The sequence below is a fragment of the Balaenoptera musculus genome, chromosome 5, assembly GCF_009873245.2.
Source record: "Balaenoptera musculus isolate JJ_BM4_2016_0621 chromosome 5, mBalMus1.pri.v3, whole genome shotgun sequence".
Taxonomy (NCBI): Eukaryota; Metazoa; Chordata; class Mammalia; order Artiodactyla; family Balaenopteridae; genus Balaenoptera; species Balaenoptera musculus.
The window spans coordinates 7,472,158-7,492,824 of NC_045789.1; the positions used below are offsets into that span (position 1 = coordinate 7,472,158).

General features: G+C 38.9%; 1 protein-coding gene across 1 annotated transcript; it reads right to left on the reverse strand.

Moving 5' to 3' along the window:
* Positions 1–17,074: 17,074 nt before the first annotated feature.
* On the reverse strand, positions 17,075–17,632 carry LOC118895627 (peptidyl-prolyl cis-trans isomerase A-like). Its single transcript, XM_036852994.1, has one exon. The coding sequence runs from the start codon at positions 17,593–17,595 to the stop codon at positions 17,101–17,103; it is 495 nt and encodes a 164-aa protein (XP_036708889.1). The 5' UTR covers positions 17,596–17,632; the 3' UTR covers positions 17,075–17,100.
* Between the last annotated feature and the right edge of the window lie 3,035 nt (positions 17,633–20,667).

Below are 20,667 nucleotides of genomic sequence, written 5' to 3' on the forward strand. Positions count from 1 at the left end.
TGTGTGTGCGTATATAGTTTTTAAAATCAAAAGTTTGAGGATAAAAGCTAGTGGATATAGTTTGAGGGGTACTTGGAGATTTCGCTTGTCCTAAGGTTCCCACACACGGTGCTTGAGGCAATGACCATGGGCAGGGCATTTGCAATGGTCGCCGACATGGATAAGGAAAAATTTGCAATACTAAACAATTTATAATCTTCTTAAATGTTATAATAGTACATATATAGTACTAAAGTAAATACTATAAATACTTAATCAACCAATACTGTATGCATATAGTATGTGTATATATAAATATGTGTGGATTGAGTTATATATGAAATCTGGCGCTGATCAATACATTAGCAAAGAGGTTGATATAGAATTGAAAATACTTTTAGGTTTATAAAGTTATTTAATAAAATGCCAGAAACTTTTCAGAAAATAAATTTAAAATTTTCACCTTTCAATAATTTTGCTTTCAGATTTTGAAGTTTATAAATACAATTTATAATTTACCTTTTAATTATAACAGGCAACTTTGAATATTTAGAAAAATAATTCTTAAGTAATATGAAAATAATTTAAATTTTATATTTTACATTTACATTAAAGGACATTGTTATAATATATTTGAATTTTCTATATTTTGAATACAGTTATGTTTTACTCTTTTAATCATTTAGATTATTACTTTTGCTGAAACCCAAATTATATTAAAAATATTGATTGTAACAACATAATTATTTTGCTGAAAGCAAGAAAATAACTTTTTGTGAATAAATACATAATAAGATATGAATTAAGAAAGTTTTACTGCATTATTCCTCCAAAAATTGTTGATCCATTAGTGAGGAACACGTAGACGTGAGCAGAAATAGTTAAATTAATATGTCTGTGAATTTCTGTCAATTCATCATTGTATAAAAATATAGCTTTATATTTCTTAAAAGCAATTTATTGCATAAAGTTGTATTTTTTAATGTAGGGGAAGAGGGTATATTTAATTTAAATGCATTAGCTTGATTTAAAACTGTTAAATATTCCACACATATCCTGAGTTTCCATTTGAGCTCCTGCTCCAAGTATCCCGTTCATCCCCTTGTGAGCGAGCCTCCAGGCTTCCACACTGACAGATTCACTTGAGGAGGAGGGAAGTATTTGACTGCAGAATGAATTAGACATAAATAGAGACAAAGAAAGGATTGAGGAGACAGGCACAGTGACATTATCAGGACAACAGCGCAGGGCAGACATGGGGGAGCTGGAAATCTACACAGCCTCACGCCCTCGTCACCCATCGCATCCAAGTGCACATTTACACTCAGAACATATCTGACTCACTCTGTGAAGCACGAGGAATAAGACCATCCAGCAAACACATAATTGGTGCCCACTCTGTGCCTTTGCTGGGCTCCGGGGGAGAAGACACATGACAGGCTTCCTGCCCTCAGGGTGTCTCATCTACGAAATAACTGAATGTATAACAAGGGGAGGGGGAAGAGAAATAATAAACCAGTCAACCTGCCTGGGATCAGGGGGAGAAAAGATAAGGAATATGGGAAATACAGGAGCTACTCTACAGGAATCAATGAAAAAGATTTAAGAAGAGAAACATATCTATGAACTTTACTTGGGCACATAACACCAATAATAACAGTCAAAGCCATGTAGATAGACACGATTTATTAAATCTGAACACTACCTCTTGTACACGAGGAAACAAGGCAGTCTAATGCTTCTCTACTGTCATCCCCTCAAGGGAGTGTCAGGAAAATAAAATAACTTGATTATGAGTCTACTCCAGTGAAAACATCTATAAATAAAATCGTAAGTTCTTTGTCACTTCATGAAGAAAGCTACATAAACAATGAATTGTGGGTACTGTCTGCAGTATCAGATCCTATTTACTGATTTCTTTCTGTTTTCAACAGGTCAAGAGATTTGCGTCTCTTTCAAATTTGCAGAAATATAGTACTTCACAGGGCAGAGATGGAAGAGCAAGTTTTTGGATGTCTGGTTTTGAAACTGATTTTAAAAGAGTCACAACCATTAGGGGAAGACGCTGTCACTGAAATAAACATAGGACTGCATCTCTGGGACTTGCTGGTAATATTAAGCCAGTGAACTCACTTAACCTCTTTTTGCCAGTGCTAAGGTGACACAGTAATGCTTACCTGCACCACGGAGGATGATCAGAAAGTCAGAAGCCAACCAAAGGGGAGAGGTGGGGGGGGGGATAAATTAAGAGGTTGGGATTAACACATTGCTATATATATAACAGATAATCTGTTGTTGGACATTTAGGTTGGCTCCATGTCCTGGCCATTGTAAATAGTGCTGCAATGAACATTGTGGTACACGTCTCACAGATGAATGGATAAAGAAGACGTGGCACATATATACAATGGAATATTACTCAGCCAAAAAAAGAAACGAAATTGAGTCAGGTGGATGGACCTAGAGTGAGGTGGATGGACCTAGAGACTGTCATACAGAGTGAAGTAAGTCAGAAAGAGAAAAACAAATACCGTATGCTAACACATATATATGGAATCTAAAAAAAAAAAAAAAAATGGTACTGATGAATCTAGGGGCAGGACAGGAATAAAGAGGTAGACATAGAGAATGGACTTGAGGACACGGGGAGGGGGAAGTTGAGGCAAAGTGAGAGAGTAGCATTGACATACATACACTACCAAATGTAAAATAGATAGCTAGTGGGAAGCAGCTGCATAGCACAGGGAGATCAGCTTGGTGCTTTGTGACCACCTAGAGGGGTGGGATGGGGAGGGTGGGAGGGAGCCGCAAGAGGGAGGAGATATGGGGATATATGTGTATGTATAGCTGATTCACTTTGTTCTACAGCAAAAACTAACACAGTATTGTGAAGCAATTATACTCCAATAAAGATTTATTAGAAAAATAGATAATCAACAAGGACCTACTATATAGCACAGGGAACTCTACTCAATACTCTGTAATAACCTATATGGGAAAATGATCTGAAAAAGAATAGATATATGAACATGTATAATAAATCACTTTGCTGTATACCTGAAGCTAACCCAACACTGTAAATCAACTATACTCTGATATAAAATAAAAATTTTTTTAAAAAGTCGGAACCCAAACAGCCTGAGAGCTCCTGGGTCCCAGGGAAACTCTTGTCTTCAGGAGGAAACATGCCCTTTTAGTCAGCTAAGCAGCTACAGCATATTAAAGGGATTATGAATGTATAAACAAATCTCTTCAATTTCATCATCTATAGAAATTGTCTAAATTATTGTCTTTCTATTTTGACCTCTGCCTCTTAACACATAGCCTGTTGAAGACCACTGTTAGCTCACTTTTTTTGGTAAGTTTTCTTTTTCCTCTCACTATTATATTAGATGTCCAATGTTGAAATCACATAAAAATATTAAAAAATAATTTCATGAACACATAGTTTACATTCCAGAGGAGGTGAAATATACATAATTCAGCACCTGGGAGCCAGCTGTGCAGGAAACAAGCCCATTGCTCTCGCCTCATACCCTAACTTCTGGTTGTCCTAGAGGCTTGGGAGTAGCTCCCTTTGCTATCGCTATGCCCTGCCTGTACAGCTCCCCACCAATGGAAATAGACACATATACCTAATGATTAGAAAATAACTTTATTAAAAGGAGACTCAATCAACCACATATCATTCATACAAACTAAGATGCCCGGAGATGCTGGCATCCAGTTTGACTTTGGTTATGTTGTATCCGCTAGATTCCACTCTGACATGTGCACATTGGCACCTTTCTGCCTGATCTGCTGATTTCACGTGGGAATTTGATGCCTGGTGAAGTCTGGTGGGTCAGATCTATTGCTTTCCTCCAAATAATCCATTTCCCTACCATGGCATACATACCTAATAATCTCTGAAATGCATTTTTATACCTAGACTTGAACATGCATAGGTCTGACCTTATAGAAATTTAGGGTGTTTTAAACATAGCCAAAGTCAAAAGTAAAACACATTCAAGATGCTTTGGAAGGATATCTAGCTAGAAATGGGTGATTGCCATATCACAGATAAAAGGTAGGAAATTCGATTAAGAATTTGACTCTATATTTTTTAATGTTAAGCCTTATTTTTGAACTGAGATTGGAAAAGGAAAGCAGATGTTAACATCTCTTTCCTTCCACTTTCCATCACTGAGTATGAACAATGGTAATATGTTCCATTCCACTGATAAATACAAATAAATTCCATTTAATTAACTTATTATTGATACTTATTAAAAAACTGAGAATTACATACAGAGGTATTTTTTCCATTTTACGTATGAAGATTTGAGGGCTCATAATCACCTAGTCATTAAGGTTTCTTAACCATATTCTTTATTGTTTCTTGACTTGCTGAAAGGTTCCAGTAAGCGATCCAACTCTTAACTAAGGAGTTTTAAGATTTGTTATAAAAAATGATTAGATATTGTACTATCTGGTAACAGAGTATTGACTGTCAATACTGGAAATTTTAGAAGGACATTATGGTTGTGATATTTTTTTCCCTGAGGCTTTAAGATAGGGTTGCCAGATAAAATTATAAGATGCCAGCTTTAATTTAAATTTTAGATAAACAATGAATATTTTTAGTATAAGCATGCCCTAAATTTTGTGGGGGACATGCTTGTACTAAAAAATTATTTGTTTTCATCAGCTATTCATATTTAACTGACGTATTATGTTTTCATTTGCTAAATCTAGCAACTCTATTTACCGAGCACTGCTAGTAAATATCCAACTTATATACGGCCACACTGAGCTCTTTGCCTGCCCCTGTCTGTGTCTAATCTAGGGACATCGAATAGATTTGTCAAAAAATAGCGAATTCATGTTCATTGATGTTTGGTGTTTCTGAATTGCAAATACCATGATTACTAACCATTTCCTCTGGCAACTACTGTACTGAAATAAAAAACAGCTCCTTATTTATTCAAGGAGGGAGAAATACCTGATTTACTAGGTTTCATAAACAGTGTCTGAAAACCGGTTTCTGAATAAAGAGATTGATGGTTGATTGTCACATGTGCCCAAGTCACTTAGTGATCCAGGGAGACGTGACTTTGTAGAGTGATCCAGCCTAAGTGGTACCCTGAGAGGCCCCCATAAGGCCCCCTGGAACCTGGGGCCCAAATCCCCGCTTAAAGTATTTCTAGAAAGAAAGGAGAAAGCAGTCATATTAAGAAAACTCAATAATTATCAAATAAAGGTATCTCGTGTCACCTGAATATAGAATGTTTCCTTTTCTGACTTAAAATGAACTGCATTTTATGACCATATTTGAGTATTCCTTCATTTTTCTTAATATTCTAAATAAATAAAATTTTAAAATGGAGGGTCTGAGCCTCTCTTCCCTCTGAGAGGTCATGGGTACAAATGTGATAAAGCAGCACTGGGGCTGCACCTCTGTCCTATTCCCCTCGTCTCCATGTTTACAGAGAGACACCGGTTCCAAGATCTCTTGGTACTGAGAAGGTCACAGGTGCTGCTGGTGTCACCAGGGTTTTGAAACATCAATATCACAGAGCCAACCGATTTCAAATTACCCTGAACACATTTAAAGAGATCTCTTTTATCTTTGTTCCAAAACTGCAATCCTTAAACTTGCAAACTTACATAAACATAGTTATTTGCCAGGAGACAGACCAAGCCAGAAGACAGACATGGTAAAAATATACATTTTAGAAAATGGTTAATTATTGAACGACACAATCTAAAAATCAATATGATGATGAAAGCTAAAGCTATTTTACTTTTAAGGACTTTTAAAGATATAATGAGAAAACTTCAAAAAAATTTAGTGACTGTCCTTTTAAAGCTAATGCCCAAATCTCCAGGAGTGTGAATTGCTTTCCTCTGCAGTTGGTGACCTTTGGGGATAATTTTGGAAAAGTATTCCATTTAAATCAGTGGGAGTCCACAGTAGAGCAAACAAATGAGGCAGGGAGTAGGGCTTAGGATGAAAAAAATAGGTATGTGCACACATGTAACAACAAAGAAAACTAAGCTGTACTAGTCAGTGACCGGCACAGCATCCTTTCCCACGCTGGTAACACACATCACATCACCCAGGTTCCGGAGGAGACAGCATCCCTCCTGGGGAGGAACGGACAGCGGCTGCCTCACTCAGCCATTTAATTGCAGCATATTTCAACCTCCCTTAGTTTAGACATGCCCTGTTAAATGGATTTCAAGGTTATTTAATCTGCTTTAGTAAATTAACCTTCATTCATTGGACAAGTGGCTTATAGCTACCTTAAAAGAAACCAGAGACTGAAAATAATAAAGTAACACAAGCAAAAAATAATTGTAAAAAGGGATAGCAAGCCCTTCATCAGGCACATTACAGTTACAAAGTAGGGATGATTTAATCAGATCTTAGAGTCACAAAAACAACAAACTTTAGGATTATGATTTCAAACTTGTTTCCCGTCCTCTATCACCGGAGGTGTGCCCGGCTATCTCTGTGCTTTGGACTTTGAAACATTAACTAAATAATTGTATGACATCATCATCACAGATAACATTTAAAATATAATAATATAATACATTTTAAATGTATAATTTTTTCACCACTCTCAGTTTTTTAATTTCTATTTTTATGTGTTTTAGTCTACCGAATGCAATGATCCACCATACAGCTTATTAACAAATATAGCAAAATAAAATATATTTGGAAATGTGTGATAATATTTTTAAAGAATAAAGAGACTCAATAAAAAAAAATTTGGAGACCCCCTAATTTAAGCTATGGTGAGGCAGTTTGTAAAGAAAATAGATGCTAGGTAGGCATTACCAAAAATCACCCAAATCTTGAGATTAAGTAAGGTCAGTATAGTAAGCAAAGAAGAGGTTGAGGGTTGGAGATTTTTCTGTTCATATAGAGAAAAAAATGTAGAAAATGTAAATGTAATTGAAGGAAGAAAAACCTGTTGTGACTGGAGAGAACCTACATAGGATTTCTCACTTCCAAAGTAAAAGGCAAGTTTCATTTTCCTTGATGAGGGTTTTGAAAGAAGGGGCGTTTAGCAGGAGAAAATCTGAAAGATCCTTGATGCTAAAAAGTTCAAAGCCCATATCAGGTTTCAGACACAAGGAACTCTCCCCCTGTAAGATGAAGAGGTATTTTTGAAAGATAAGATGAAAAAGTCAAGGATTACCTAAACTTTTGCTCTGAAGCCTCTTCTCACCCAGCCCCAAATTCTCATGCCTAAAAGACTTTTCCATTTCGACACCTTCAAATACCACACTTCCCAACCCAAAATTCTCCCTTGAGTATTTCTACCTGAATTCATTCTTTATTCAACATGTATTTATTGAAGATCCTCCCAAACGTCTGTCCTTAGCAAGAAAACACAGTCATTTTTGCACTTTGAGTACTCCTGTCTGTGTGAGAGTCATTTCTCACAGTTAACTGATAAACTGCCGTCTGGTTTCATCGATCTGATTAATTAGGTCAGACAGAGTCCACTCCTGAGAAATGAATAACGGATTGGTATGCATTCCAGTTCGTTTTCTAAGCTCTTAAGGCTGAGGCTCAGATAGACAGTGGAAATTCATCAAGACACAAGACTTCTGAAGGTTTCTTGGGAGGTAGCCTGAGGCCCTCTTCTTGGAGAGCATAATACCACTCCAATATCCTCACTGCTTTGTGTTCAGCAAGCATTGTTTTCTTCTTCCTGCTTAACTCCTGCACTACACGCCAGACATTGTGCTAGATGCTGAGGGTGCAAGATCATTCATTACGGTCCCTGCGAGCTAGAAAAATGTATCTAAGTAAATCAACATCCACAGTAAATCGTATCAACTACTACCTATGCTGTAATAAATGCTATTTGAGCTCTGAGTTGATGCTTTACCTGAGTTTCAGTAACAAGCTGGAGTTAATGAGGAATCAGGGAAGGACCTGTGTGAGAAAATGGAAAATCTATACATTGGTCTTCGGCTCCCTGGTTCCAGGCACAGGGTTCCAGAAACCCTTGTAACTGCCTAAGTGACAAGAGCATTAGAAGCGTCTTTGGTCTGACGAGGCGACTCAGGGTGGGCCCCTGGATGGCTCCCGGGAGGGGGCTGGTCACCAGAAAGACCAAGCCACGATTAGAAGCTTGGAATTTTCAGCGCCATCCTCCATCCTCCAGGGAGGGAAGAGGGGCTGGGACAGAGGTCGTGATCCGTCATGGCTATGTGAAGAAGCGTCCATAACAATCCCCATAGCGCAGGTTTCTAGGTGCTTCCAAGTGGCTCAATACATCCACACACTGCGAGGGTGGTGCACCCCAAGTACTCGGGGACAGAACCTCCTACGCACGGGACTCTCCCAGACCTGGTCTTATGTGCCTCTCCATCTGTATCCTTTATCATATCCTTTAATAAACTGGTAAATGTACGTGTTTCCCTGAGTTCCGTGAGCTGCTCTAGCAAATTATTTGAACCAGAAAAGGGGGTTGTAGCCAAGTCAGACAGAAGCTATGGGGAGCCTGGGGACCTACTACTTGTGATGGGCGCCTGAGGTGGGATGGGAGCAGTCTTGTGGGACAGAGCCCTCAGCCTGTGGGCTCTGACGCTGTCTCCAGGTAGAAAGTGTCAGAATTGAGTTAAATTGTAGCACACCCAGCTGGTACCACAGAGAACTGATTGTCGGGGGGGGGGAAGCTCCCATACATCTGGCATCGGAAGTGTACATGTGACAGCAGTGTGACAATAAAGCTAAGACCCAAAAAGAGAACTGTAGGCTTTTGCAATACAAAATGTTAGGAGAAGGAAAAGAATGGCGAAACTAGAGCTATCTGGAATGAAATGCCGTGTTCTGGGGACAAGAGTGGTTTATCATAATTTAGTGTAATATTATGTATATTGCATTAAAATAACAAGTAACATTTATAGAGTCTTCACCATGTGCCATGCACTGTTCTAAGTGCTTTATAAATATTAAACCATTTAATTCTTTAATAATGCTATGAGGTGGATATTCTTCTCATCTCTACTTTAGGGATAAAGAACTGAAGTACAGAAAGGTTAAATATCTTGCTCAGATATAGTCTTAGAACCAGGACCGAAACCCAGGGTGTGGGAGCCCAGAGGCTTCACTTTTAACAAAGAGGCTACACAATATGGTGATTTCTTACGTGTTCCTACTTAATTATAAATGTAATTAGAGCAGGAATTCTGTCTCACCACCATATAGTACAGCCAAACTCATTTGACAAATGTATGTTACATGGTGGAAGAGGTTAAGATAATAGATAAAAGATTGACAAAAGAGATCCTGATTAAATTTCTCAGACCTTAGCCCCAGGACTGCCTGAGTATCTCCTGAGTAACGTTTGTTCCTCCCTCACGTGCAATGAGAATCATGTCCTGATCCTATTTCCCTTTTATACTCTATTTTATAGATCAGAAGTCCTGCATTCCCAAGCTGGTGACTCTGAAAACTGTATCAGCCTCTTATTACACTTCTGCACATGCCCTTAAAAAAATCCACCTTTTAAGTTATTACTTCCAGACCACTATCTACAGATCAAAAAGAAATCTTAATAATAAATACCATATACTATTTTTGCTACATTTTAAATGTAGGAATGTATGCTGTAATTTCTGATGTTTTTGTGTCAGAATTAGTAAGTAAAAAGAATTTTCTATGTTTATATTACAAAATATTCAGGGTGTTTTGAAATTTAAAAATAAGCCCCCCTCCCCATTTTTATTCTTTATTGTTTCTTTCTTTGTTTTTTGAGTCCCAATAAAATGCCAGACATAAGGCTTTAGAGCCAGACTGACTGTGATCAAACCCTGACCCTTGACCTCCATTAACTGTCTGACTTTGGGCAAATTACTTGATGTATATGTGCCTCGGTTTCCTCACCTGTAAAACGGAGTGAAAATGACTTCTTCATTGTGTTGTTGGAAGGATTACATGAATTAATATTATATAAAGCCCTTACAATGGTTTCTGGCAAATAGCAAACACTATTTAAACATTAGTTAGTGTTATGTTCATTTTTAAAGTACAACCAGATTTATTCCTTCTTTCATTCAACAAATATGTTAGGAACCTACTATATGCTGGACCTGCTTCTGGCAATGAGTATGTAGCATTGAATTAAAGAGAAAGCATCCCTGCCTTAAGAAGCCTACTTTCTATTGCGGGGACACAGACACTAAACAAATGAGTCAATATAAGTGTGTCAGCTGGTAATAAGTGCTGTGGAGATAAACCAATGCCTAGAAAGCAGGAAAGGGGGTTGGAGAATGGGGGTGTTATTTAATACAGAGTAGGGAGTAGATATCTGAAGGAAATGAAGAAGGCTATAGCTTCAAGAGGAAGATTATTTCCCTGCAGAGTGTATGTCAGATTCACTCAGGAAAACAGAAGCCATTCTTTGTATTCCAAGTATGAAGTGTTTCATGTAAGCCACTAGAGACTTGCATAAGCTTTGGAAAGGCTGGGGAGGGAAGGTCAGGGAATCCGTTGCCAAAGATCGTGGCCATCAGTACTGAATAGCTTTTTACGACTTGAATCTCAAGAACTCCAGAAGCTCTACTGGTAGACTCTAATCCAGAGCCATCTAAGGTAAGAGGTTTTAAGAAATGTGATGTTGAGGAATCCTTTTAAGAAATGTGATAGAAATGATGTGAAGGTAACAACAGACATCCCGGCATACAGAAGGAAGGGAAAATGCAAAAAGAACATGTCTGATAATGTTCCAGGAAAAGCAAGAAAACGAGTGTGGCCAGAGCAGAGGGAGACTGAGCATGGAATGGGCCAGGCTTGGAAAGTAGTGGGGAATGAGCCAAGGAGCGGACATTTAATTTGTCAATAAAAGTTTTGCTCTAGTTACTTTGTTGTGATGAGGGAGGAAGGGCAACTTAGTAAAACCAATGAAGAGGCACTTGCAGTAATCTGGTAGAAAGATGACGATGGTTTGGGTAAGCAGTGAAGAGAGGTAACCAGATTCTGGATTTATTTTTATCTGTTTGGATGTAGTTTGAGGGAGGTGAATAGAGGATGACCCTGAGGTTTTGGATCAGAGCAATCAGGACAATGGAGCGGTCATTTCATGAGATGGGAGCAATATAAAACACTAGGATTTTGGGACTTCCCTGGCGGTCCAGTGGTTAAGACTCTGCACTTCCACTGCAGGGGGAGCAGATTCGATCCCTGGTCAGGGAGCTAAGATCCCGCATGCCGCTGATGCAGCCAAAAACAAAAACCAAAAACATTAGGTTTCTGAGAAGGGGGAGATTAGAAATTTTTTTTAACCATATTTAAATTTGCAGTGTTTATTAGACTCCATGAAGAGCGTCAAGAAGAGAGTTAGATACATGAGTATAGATTTCAGGAGAGAGATCTGGGATGCAGGTATAAATTTGGGAGTAATGAGCATGTAGCTGAGTTTTAAAGCCAAGAGATGGATGAAATCGCTTAGGGAGTAAGTAAACATAGAGAAGAGGTTTAAGGATTCAGCCCAGGAGGAGTCCACAGTTGATAAATAAGGAGAATGTGCAGAGCCAGTAAAGAAGTCTGAGGAAAAACAGCAGCTAATGAAGTGAGGAGGAGGTTGACCATGAGAGAGTGGGGTGTCCTGGGAGTCAACTGGGGGGGGCAGTTATAAGGAGGAGGAATTAACCACATAGATCAAATGCTCTGTCAGAAGACAAATGAGACTTGACCATTAAATTAGGAAGGCGAAGGTCACTGGTGACCATGACAGTGCAGTTTTGATGAAGAAGAAGAAAGCTTGCTTGAGTGGGCTCCAGAGAAAAAGGGAAGGCGTTAACTGAATGCAGAAAATATGGACAATTTTTGAGGGTTTTTTTTTTTCTGTAAATGGGAATAGAGAAATGGGCTTAGCTGGAATGGTATGTTGGGTTATGAGGTCTTTTGTTGTTAAGATGGGATTAATGGCACATGCTTGAATGCTGATGGGAATGATGGAGTACAAGGGAAATACTGATGATTTCTGGAAGAATTTCTCCAGTGACTTTGAGTAAGATGGAGGAAATTGTATCTAACACACAAGTTGAGGCATTGCCTCAGCTGAGATCGTGGACTCTTAACTACTCAGCCAAAAGAGGGAAGTGTCAAGTGTATGGGCATGGAGCAGTAGATGGGTAGGTGATGGTGGAAGGGCTTGTGGATTCATGGACGTTGTCTTCTGGTTGCTTCTATTCTGGTGAGAAACAGAGCAAGGACATCACTTGAGAGGGAGGATGAGAGAGGAGGCCTCAGGGGTCTCAGGGTGAAGGTATAAAGTAGCTGATTAGGTTAGTGAGAGAGTGGGTGAGCTAGAGAAATAAGGACGGACAAGTAGCTCTATGGGTCTGCTTGTGGTAAGTGGCCAGGAAGTTAAAGGGAGGCGTGGGAGGCTTGTTTTTCTTCAGTCGCATTCAGGGCACAGCTAAGTGTCCAGAATAAGCAAAGAATTAGATTTAACAAGACTTAGAAGTTTTCCAACCAAATACTAGAAGGAGAAGAAGGGCAAGTAAGATGAATGGTACATACAAGGGAGTGATTACAATGATGGATCGAGGAATCTAAGTTATGTAAAAAGGACACCGAGAAGCTCACTGGGCTAAAGACAGTGAAAAGTGGTAAGATCAATGGATTCAAAGTCTAAGGGGAGGATATCTAAAGATTGTTGGAGATGGATTCTAGAGAGAGTGAGCTAGAAATACAGGCAGGGTGGTCAGAGAGAGATGTACATGGCAATGAGATTAAGAAGTGGGTATACTTATTGTTAATGACAAGGTCTAAGCTGCACTGTATAAGACAGTAGCCACATGTGGCTATTTAAGTTAATTAAAATTCAGTAAAATTAGAATTCACTTCCTTAGTCATACTAGCTACGTGTCAGTGCTCAATAGCCACATGTGGCTTCTGGTTACTTGTTTTGCTCTTACTCTGTTCCAGCTGCAATAATACAGTACCATTCTCTGGGGAGCTTAAACAACAGCCATTTATCTCTCACAGTTTTGGAGGCTGGGAAGTCCAAGATCAAGATGCCAACAGATTCACTGTCTGGTGAGAAATTGCTTCCTGGCTCACGGATGGTCATCTCTTTGCTTTATCCTCACATGGCAAAAGGGATGAGGAAGCTCTCTGAGATCTCCTTTAGAAGGGCACTAATTCCATTCATGAGGGCTCCACCCTCATGATCTAATCACCTTCCAAAGGCTCTGCCTCCAAATACCATCATGTTGGAGATTAGGTTCTAACGTAAGTTTTAGGAGACAAACATTCCGTCTATAGCATAGGTACAGAACATTCTCACCACTGAAGAAGGTACTATTGAACAGAACTGGTGTAAGATATAGCCATAAGAAGGGATGGCTTAGTTAGGATGGAGGCTAGGATATTGAAGGATAAATAAATGATACACAAGATCATTGGAAGGATCAATTATTACAGGAACAAACTTTAAGAGCAATACCAATTCTATACAGAATAGAGAACAATTTTGAAGATCACTATCCAGGAGCTAACATGTTCAAGGAATAAGGGGGATAGATCAATGGCCTGTAGGTGATTATAACAAAGAGAGTTATTAGGTAGTACATTGTGATAGAATGAGCTTCGATGCTAGTGTTTTTTTAGGGAAGAAGGAGGCATGGTGATCTGAAAGGAATTAGGAATTATATCACGTAACAGAGAGAGGAGTGAGGAACGGCTTATCAGCAATTCCCTTACCTGCAGCACCAGCTCCCTGCATTACACTCCCTCTGTTTAAATACTCAGAGCATTTTCTACTTTCCTAATTAGACAGAGGCACATTCTTAATTATATATTTATTACATACTTATTATTTACTTTTTAATTTTTCACTGCAGTTTTGGTCGATATGTCATGTGATAGAGTAGGCTTGCTTTTTAATTTTATTTTGAATTTTGTTATTTTTTTAATAAATCAGGTTCTTATTAGTTATCTATTTTATACACATTAGTGTATATATGTATCCCAATCTCCCAAGTCATCCCACCACCACCATCTCCCCCCGCTTCCCCCCTTGGTGTCCATATATTTGTTCTCTACATCTGTGTCTCTATGTCTGCCTTGCAAACTGGTTCATCTGTACCATTTTTCTAGATTCCACATATATGTGTTAATATACAATATTTGTTTTTCTCTTTCTGAACTTCCTTGACTCTGTATGACCGTCTCTAGGTCCATCCATGTCTCTACAAATGACCCAATTTTGTTCCTTTTTATGGCTGAGTAATATTCCATTGTATGTATGTACCACATCTTCTTTATCCATTCATTTATCAGTGGGCTTTGAGGAGCTTCCATGACCTGGCTATTGTAAATAGTGTTGCAATGAACATTGGGGTGCGTGTGTCTTTTTGAGTTATGGTTTTCTCTGGGAATATGCCCAATAGTGGGATTTCTGGGTCATATGGTAGTACTATTTTTAGTTTTTTAAGGAACATCCATACTGTTCTCCAGAGTAGCTGTATCAATTTACATTCCCACCAAAAGTGCAAGAGGATTCCCTTTTCTCCACACCCTGTCCAGCATTTGTTGTTGGTAGATTTTCTGATGATGCCCATTCTAACCGGTGTGAGGTGATACCTCATTGTAGTTTTGATTTGCATTTCTCTAATAATTAGTGATGTAGAGCAGCTTTTCATGTGCCTCTTGGCCATCTGTATGTCTTCTTTGGAGAAATGTCTATTTAGGTCTTCTGCCCATTTTTTGATAGAGTTGTTGTTTTTTCAATATTGAGCTGCATGAGCTGATTATATATTTTGGAGATTAGTCTTTTGTCTGTTGATTCATTTGCAAATATTGTCTGCCATTCTGAAGGTTATCTTTTCATCTTGTTTATGGTTTCCTTTTTTGTGCAAAAGATTTTGTTTCATTAGGTCCCATTTGTTTATTTTTGCTTTTATTTTCATTATTCTAGGAGGTGGGTCAAAAAAGATCTTGCTGTGATTTATGTCAAAGAGTGTTCTTCCCATGTTCTCCTCTAAGAGTTTTATAGTGTCCAGTCTTATAATCCATTTTGAGTTTATTTTTGTGTATGGTGTTAGGGAGTGTTCTAACTTCATTCTTTTACATGTAGCTGTCCAGTTTTCCCAGCACCACTTATTGAAGAGACTGTGTTTTCTCCATTGTTTATCCTTGCTTCCTTTGTCATAGATTAGTGGACCATAGGTGTGTGGGTTTATCTCTGGGCTTTCTATCCTCTTCCATTGATCTATATTTCCGTTTTTGTGCCAGTACCATATTGTCTTGATTACTGTAGCTTTGTAGTATAGTCTGAAGTCAGGGAGTCTGATTCTTCCATCTCTGTTTTATTCCCTCAGGATTGCTTTGGCAATTCGGGGATTTTTGTGTCTCCATACAAATTTTAAGACTTTTTGTTCTGGTTCTGTAAAAAAGGCCACTGGTAATTTGATAGGGATTTCACTGAATCTGTAGATCGTTTTGGGTAATATAGTCATTTTCACAATATTGCTTCTTCCAATCCAAGAACATGGTATATCTCCACATCTGTTTGTGTCATCTTTGATTTCTTTCATCAGTGTCTTATAGTTTTCTGAGTAGAGGTATTTTACCTCCTTAGGTAGGTTTATTCCTAGGTATTTTATTCTTTTTGTTGCAATGGTGAAAGGGATTGTTTCCTTAATTTCTCCTTCTGATCTTTCCTTGTTACTGTATAGGAATGCAAGAGACTTCTATGCATTAATTTTGTATCCTGAGACTTTACCAGATTCATTGATTAGCTCTAATAGTTTTCTGGTGGCATCTTTAGGATTATCTATGTATAGTATCATGTCATCTGCAAACAGTGACAGTTTTACTTCTTCTTTTCCAATTTGTATTCCTTTTATTTCTTTTTCTTCTCTGATTGCCATGGCTAGGACTTCCAAAACTATGTTGAATAATAGTGGTGAAAGTGGGCATCCTTGTGTTGTTCCTGATCTTAGAGGAAATGCTTTCAGTTTTTCCCCACTGAGAATGATGTTTGCTGTGGGTTTGTCATATATGGCCTTTATTATGTTAAGGTAGTTTCCCTCTATGCCCACTTTCTGGAGAGTTTTTATCATAAGTGGTGTTGAATTTTGTTGAAAGCTTTTTCTGCATCTCTTGAGATGATCATATGGTTTTTCTTCTTCAATTTGTTAATATGGTGTACCACATACATTGATTTGCATATTTTGAAGAATCCTTGCATCCCTGGGATAAATCCCACTTGATCATGGTGTATGATCCTTTTAATGTGTCACTGGATTCTGTTTGCTAGTACTTTGTTGAGGATTTTTGCTGCATATTTATCAGTGATATTGTTCTGTAATTTTCTCTTTTTGTAGTATCTTTGTCTGGTTTTGGTATCAGGGTGATGGTGGCCTCGTAGGATGAGTTTGGGACTGCTCCTTCCTCTGTAATTTTTTAGAAGAGTTTGAGAAGGATGGGTGTTAGCTCTTCTCTAAATGTTTGATAGAATTCACCTGTGAAGCCATCTGGTCCTGGACCTCTGTTTGTTGGAAGATTTTTTTTTTTTTCACACACACACACTGTATTTTATTTTTACAAGAGATAAACAGACTGACACCAAGCATTGTAAATGGATGACCACAACAAAAGCAACAATGATTGCAATTACCAAATGTTGGAAGATTTTTAATCACAGTTTCAATTTCATTACTTGTGATTGGTCTATTCATATTTTCTATTTCTTCCTTGTTCATTCTTGGAAGGTTATACCTTTCTAAGAATTTGTCCATTTCTTCTAGGTTGTCCATTTTATTGGCATAGAGTTGCTTGTAGTAGTCTCTTAGGATGCTTTGTATTTCTGCATTGCCCATTGTAACTTCTCCTTTTTCATTCCTAATTTTATTGATTTGAGTCCTCTCCCTCTTTTTCTTTTTTTTTTTTTTTTTTTTTTAGTTTTTATTTCATAACCATAAACTTAACTTTGCAATTCAGCTAAACTTGGAGGGGAATAAGGAAAATATGGAACCCAAAGAAGTGCAATGAGAGCACAAAGATTATAGCATATTTTGAGCAGATGGGGATGAAGGGGTGCTCTCCAGAGCTACAGAAGGAATGGTCTGGTGGTTAAGATAAAACACAAGTCAAATTTATTAGATTTGTCCACAGTCAGCAATGGTGATCTTCTTGCTGGTCTTGCCATTCCTGGACCCAAAGCGCTCCATGGCTTCCACATTATTCATGCCCTCTTTCACCTTGCCAAAGACCACATGCTTGCCATCCAACCACTCAGTCTTGGCAGTGCAGATGAAAAACTGGGAACCGTTTGTGTTGGGGCCAGCATTTGCCATGGACAAGATGCCAGGACCCGTGTGCTTCAGGAGGAAATTCTCATCATCAAATTTCTCCCCATAGATGGACTTGCCACCAGTGCCATTATGGCGTGTGAAGTCACCACCCTGGCACATAAATCCCGGAATTATTCTGTGAAAGCAGGAACCTTTATAACCAAAGCCTTTCTCCCCAGTGCTCAGAGCACGAAAGTTTTCTGCTGTCTTTGGAACTTTGTCTGCAAACAGCTCGAAGGAGACGCAGCCCAAGGGCTCGCCGTCGACGGCGATGTCAAAGAACACGGTAGGGTTGACCATGGTTGGGCTGCGCAGGAGGTTCTGGGGTGGCGGCGTCTGCAAAGCACTCCCTCTTTTTCTTGATGAGTCTGGCTAAAGGTTTATCAATTTTGTTTATCTTCTCAAAGAACCAGCTTTTAGTTTTATTGATCTTTGCTACTGTTTTCTTTGTTTCTATTTCATTTATTTCTGCTCTAATTTTTATGATTTCTTTCCTTCTACTAACTTTGGGTTTGGTTTGTTCTTCTTTTTCTAGTTCCTTTAGGTGTATTGTTAGATTGTTTATTTGAGATTTTTCTTGTTTCTTGAGGTAGGATTGTATTGCTATAAACTTCCCTCTTAGAATTGCTTTTGCTGCATCCCATAGGTTTTGGATCATTGTGTTTTCGTTGTCATTTGTCTCTAGGTATTTTTTTTTTTTTTTTTTTTTATTTATGGCTGTGTTGGGTCTTCGTTTCTGTGCGAGGGCTTTCTCTAGTTGTGGCAAGCGGGGGCCACTCTTCATCGCGGTGCACGGGCCTCTCGCCATCGCGGCCTCTCTTGCTGCGGAGCACAGGCTCCAGACGCGCAGGCTCAGTAATTGTGGCTCACGGGCCCAGTTGCTCCGCGGCATGTGGGATCTTCCCAGACCAGGGCCCGAACCCGTGTCGCCTGCATTGACAGGCAGATTCTCAACCACTGCGCCACCAGGGAAGCCCTCTAGGTATTTTTTGATTTCCTCTTTGATTTCTTCAGTGATCTCTTGGTTATTTAGTAATGTACTGTTTAGCTTCCATCTGTTTGTGTTTTTTACGTATTTTTCCCCTGTAATTTATTTCTAATCTCATAGTGTTGTGGTTGGAAAAGGTGCTTGATATGATTTCAATTTTCTTAAATTTACCAAGGCTTGATTTGTGACCCAAGATGTGATCTTTCCTGGAGAATGTTCCATCAGCACTTGAGAAGAACGTGTAATATGCTGTTTTCAGATGGAATGTCCTATAAATATCAAAGAAATCTATCTGGTCTATTGTGTCTTTTAAAGCTTGTGTTTCCTTATTAATTTTCTGTCTGGATGATCTGTCCATTGGTGTAAGTGAAGTGTTAAAGTCCCCCACTATTACCGTGTTATTGTCGATTTCCTCTTTTATAGCTGTTAGCATTTGCCTTATGTATTGAGGTGCTCCTATGTTGGGTGCATACATATTTATAATTGTTATATCTTCTTCTTGGATTGATCCCTTGATCATTATGTACTATCATTCCTTGTCTCTTATAACATTCTTTATTTTAAAGTTTATTTTATCTGATATGAGTATTGCTACTTCAGCTTTCTTTTGATTTCCATTTGCATGGAATCTCTTTTTCCATCCCCTCACTTTCAGTCTGTATGTGTCCCTAGGTCTGAAGTGGGTTCCTTGTAGACAGCATATATAGGGGTCTTGTTTGGGTATCCATTCAGCCAGCCTGTGTCTTTTGGTTGGAGCATTTAATCCATTCACGTTTAAGGTAATTATCGATATGTATGTTCCTATTACCATTTTCTTAATTGTTTTGGGTTTGCTTTTGTAGGTCCTTTTCTTCTCTTGTGTTTCCCACTTAGAGAAGTTCCTTTAGCATTTGTTGTAGAGCTGGTTTGGTGGTGCTGAATTCTCTTAGCTTTTGCTTGTCTGTAAAGCTTTTGATTTCTCTGTCAAATCGGAATGAGATCCTTGTCGGCTAGAGTAACCTTGGTTGTAGGTTCTTCCCTTTCATCACTTTAAATATATCATGCCATTCCCTTCTGGCTTGCAGAGTTTCTGCTGAGAAATCAGCTGTTAACCTTATGGGAGTTCCCTTGTATGTTATTTGTCATTTTTCCCTTGTTGCTTGTAATAATTTTTCTTTGTCTTTAATTTTTGTCAGTTTGATTCCTATGTGTCTTGGTGTGTTTCTCCTAGGGTTTATCCTGCCTGGGACTCTCTGTGCTTCCTGGACTTGGGTGGCTATTTCCTTTCCCATGTTAGGGAAGTTTTCAACTATAATCTCTTCAAATATTTTCTCAGGCCCTTTCTCTCTCTCTTCTCCTTTTGGGACCCCTATAATGTGAATATTGGTGTGTTTAATGTTGTCCCAGAGGACTCTTAGGCTGTCTTCATTTCTTTTCATTCTTTTTTCTTTATTCTGTTCCATGGCAGTGAATTCCACCATTCTGTCTTCCAGGTCACTTATCCGTTCTTCTGCCTCAGTTATTCTGCTATTCATTCCTTCTAGTGTATTTTTCATTTAAGTTACTGTATTGTTCATCTCTGTTTGTTTGTTCTTTAATTCTTCTAGGTGTTTGTTCTTTAATTCTTCTAGGTCTTTGTTAAACAGTTTTTGCATCATCTCAATCTTTTCCTCCTTTCTTTTTCCGAGGTCCTGGATCATCTTCACTATCATTATTCTGAATTCTTTTTCTGGAAGGTTGCCTATCTCAACTTCATTTAGTTGGTTTTCTGGGGTTTTATCTTATTCCTTCATCTGGTACATAGTCCTCTGTCTTTTCATATTGTCTATCTTTCTGTGAGTGTGGTTTTCATTCCACAGGATGCAGGATTGTAGTTTTTCTTGCTTCTGCTGTCTGTCCTCTGGTGGATGAGGCTATCTAAGAGGCTTGTGTAAGCTTCCTGATAGGAGGGACTCATGGTGGGTAGAGCTGGCTGTTGCTCTGGTGGGCAGAGCTCAGTAAAACTTTAATCCCCTTGACTATTGATGGGTGGGGCTGAGTTCCCTCCCTGTTGGTTGTTTGGCCTGAGGTGACCCAGCACTGGATCCTACAGGCTCTATGGTGGGGCTAATGGCAGACTTCGGGAGGGCTCACGCCAAGGAGTACTTCCCAGAACTTCTGCTGCCAGTGTCCTTGTCCCCACAGTGAGCCACAGCCACTCCCCGCCTCTGCAGGAGACCCTCCAACACTAGCAGGTAGGTCTGGTTCAGTCTCCTATGGGGTCACTGCTCCTTCCCCCTGGGTCCCAACGCACACACTACTTTGTGTGTGCCCTCCAAGAGTGGAGTCTCTGTTTCCCTCAGTCCTGTCGAAATCCTGCAATCAAATCCCGATAGCCTTCAAAGTCTGACTCTCTAAGAATTCCT

Bases quoted from the DNA above. Each gene is read 5' to 3' on its own strand.
- LOC118895627 (XM_036852994.1), bottom strand. From the start codon at position 17,595: ATGGTCAACCCTACCGTGTTCTTTGACATCGCCGTCGACGGCGAGCCC.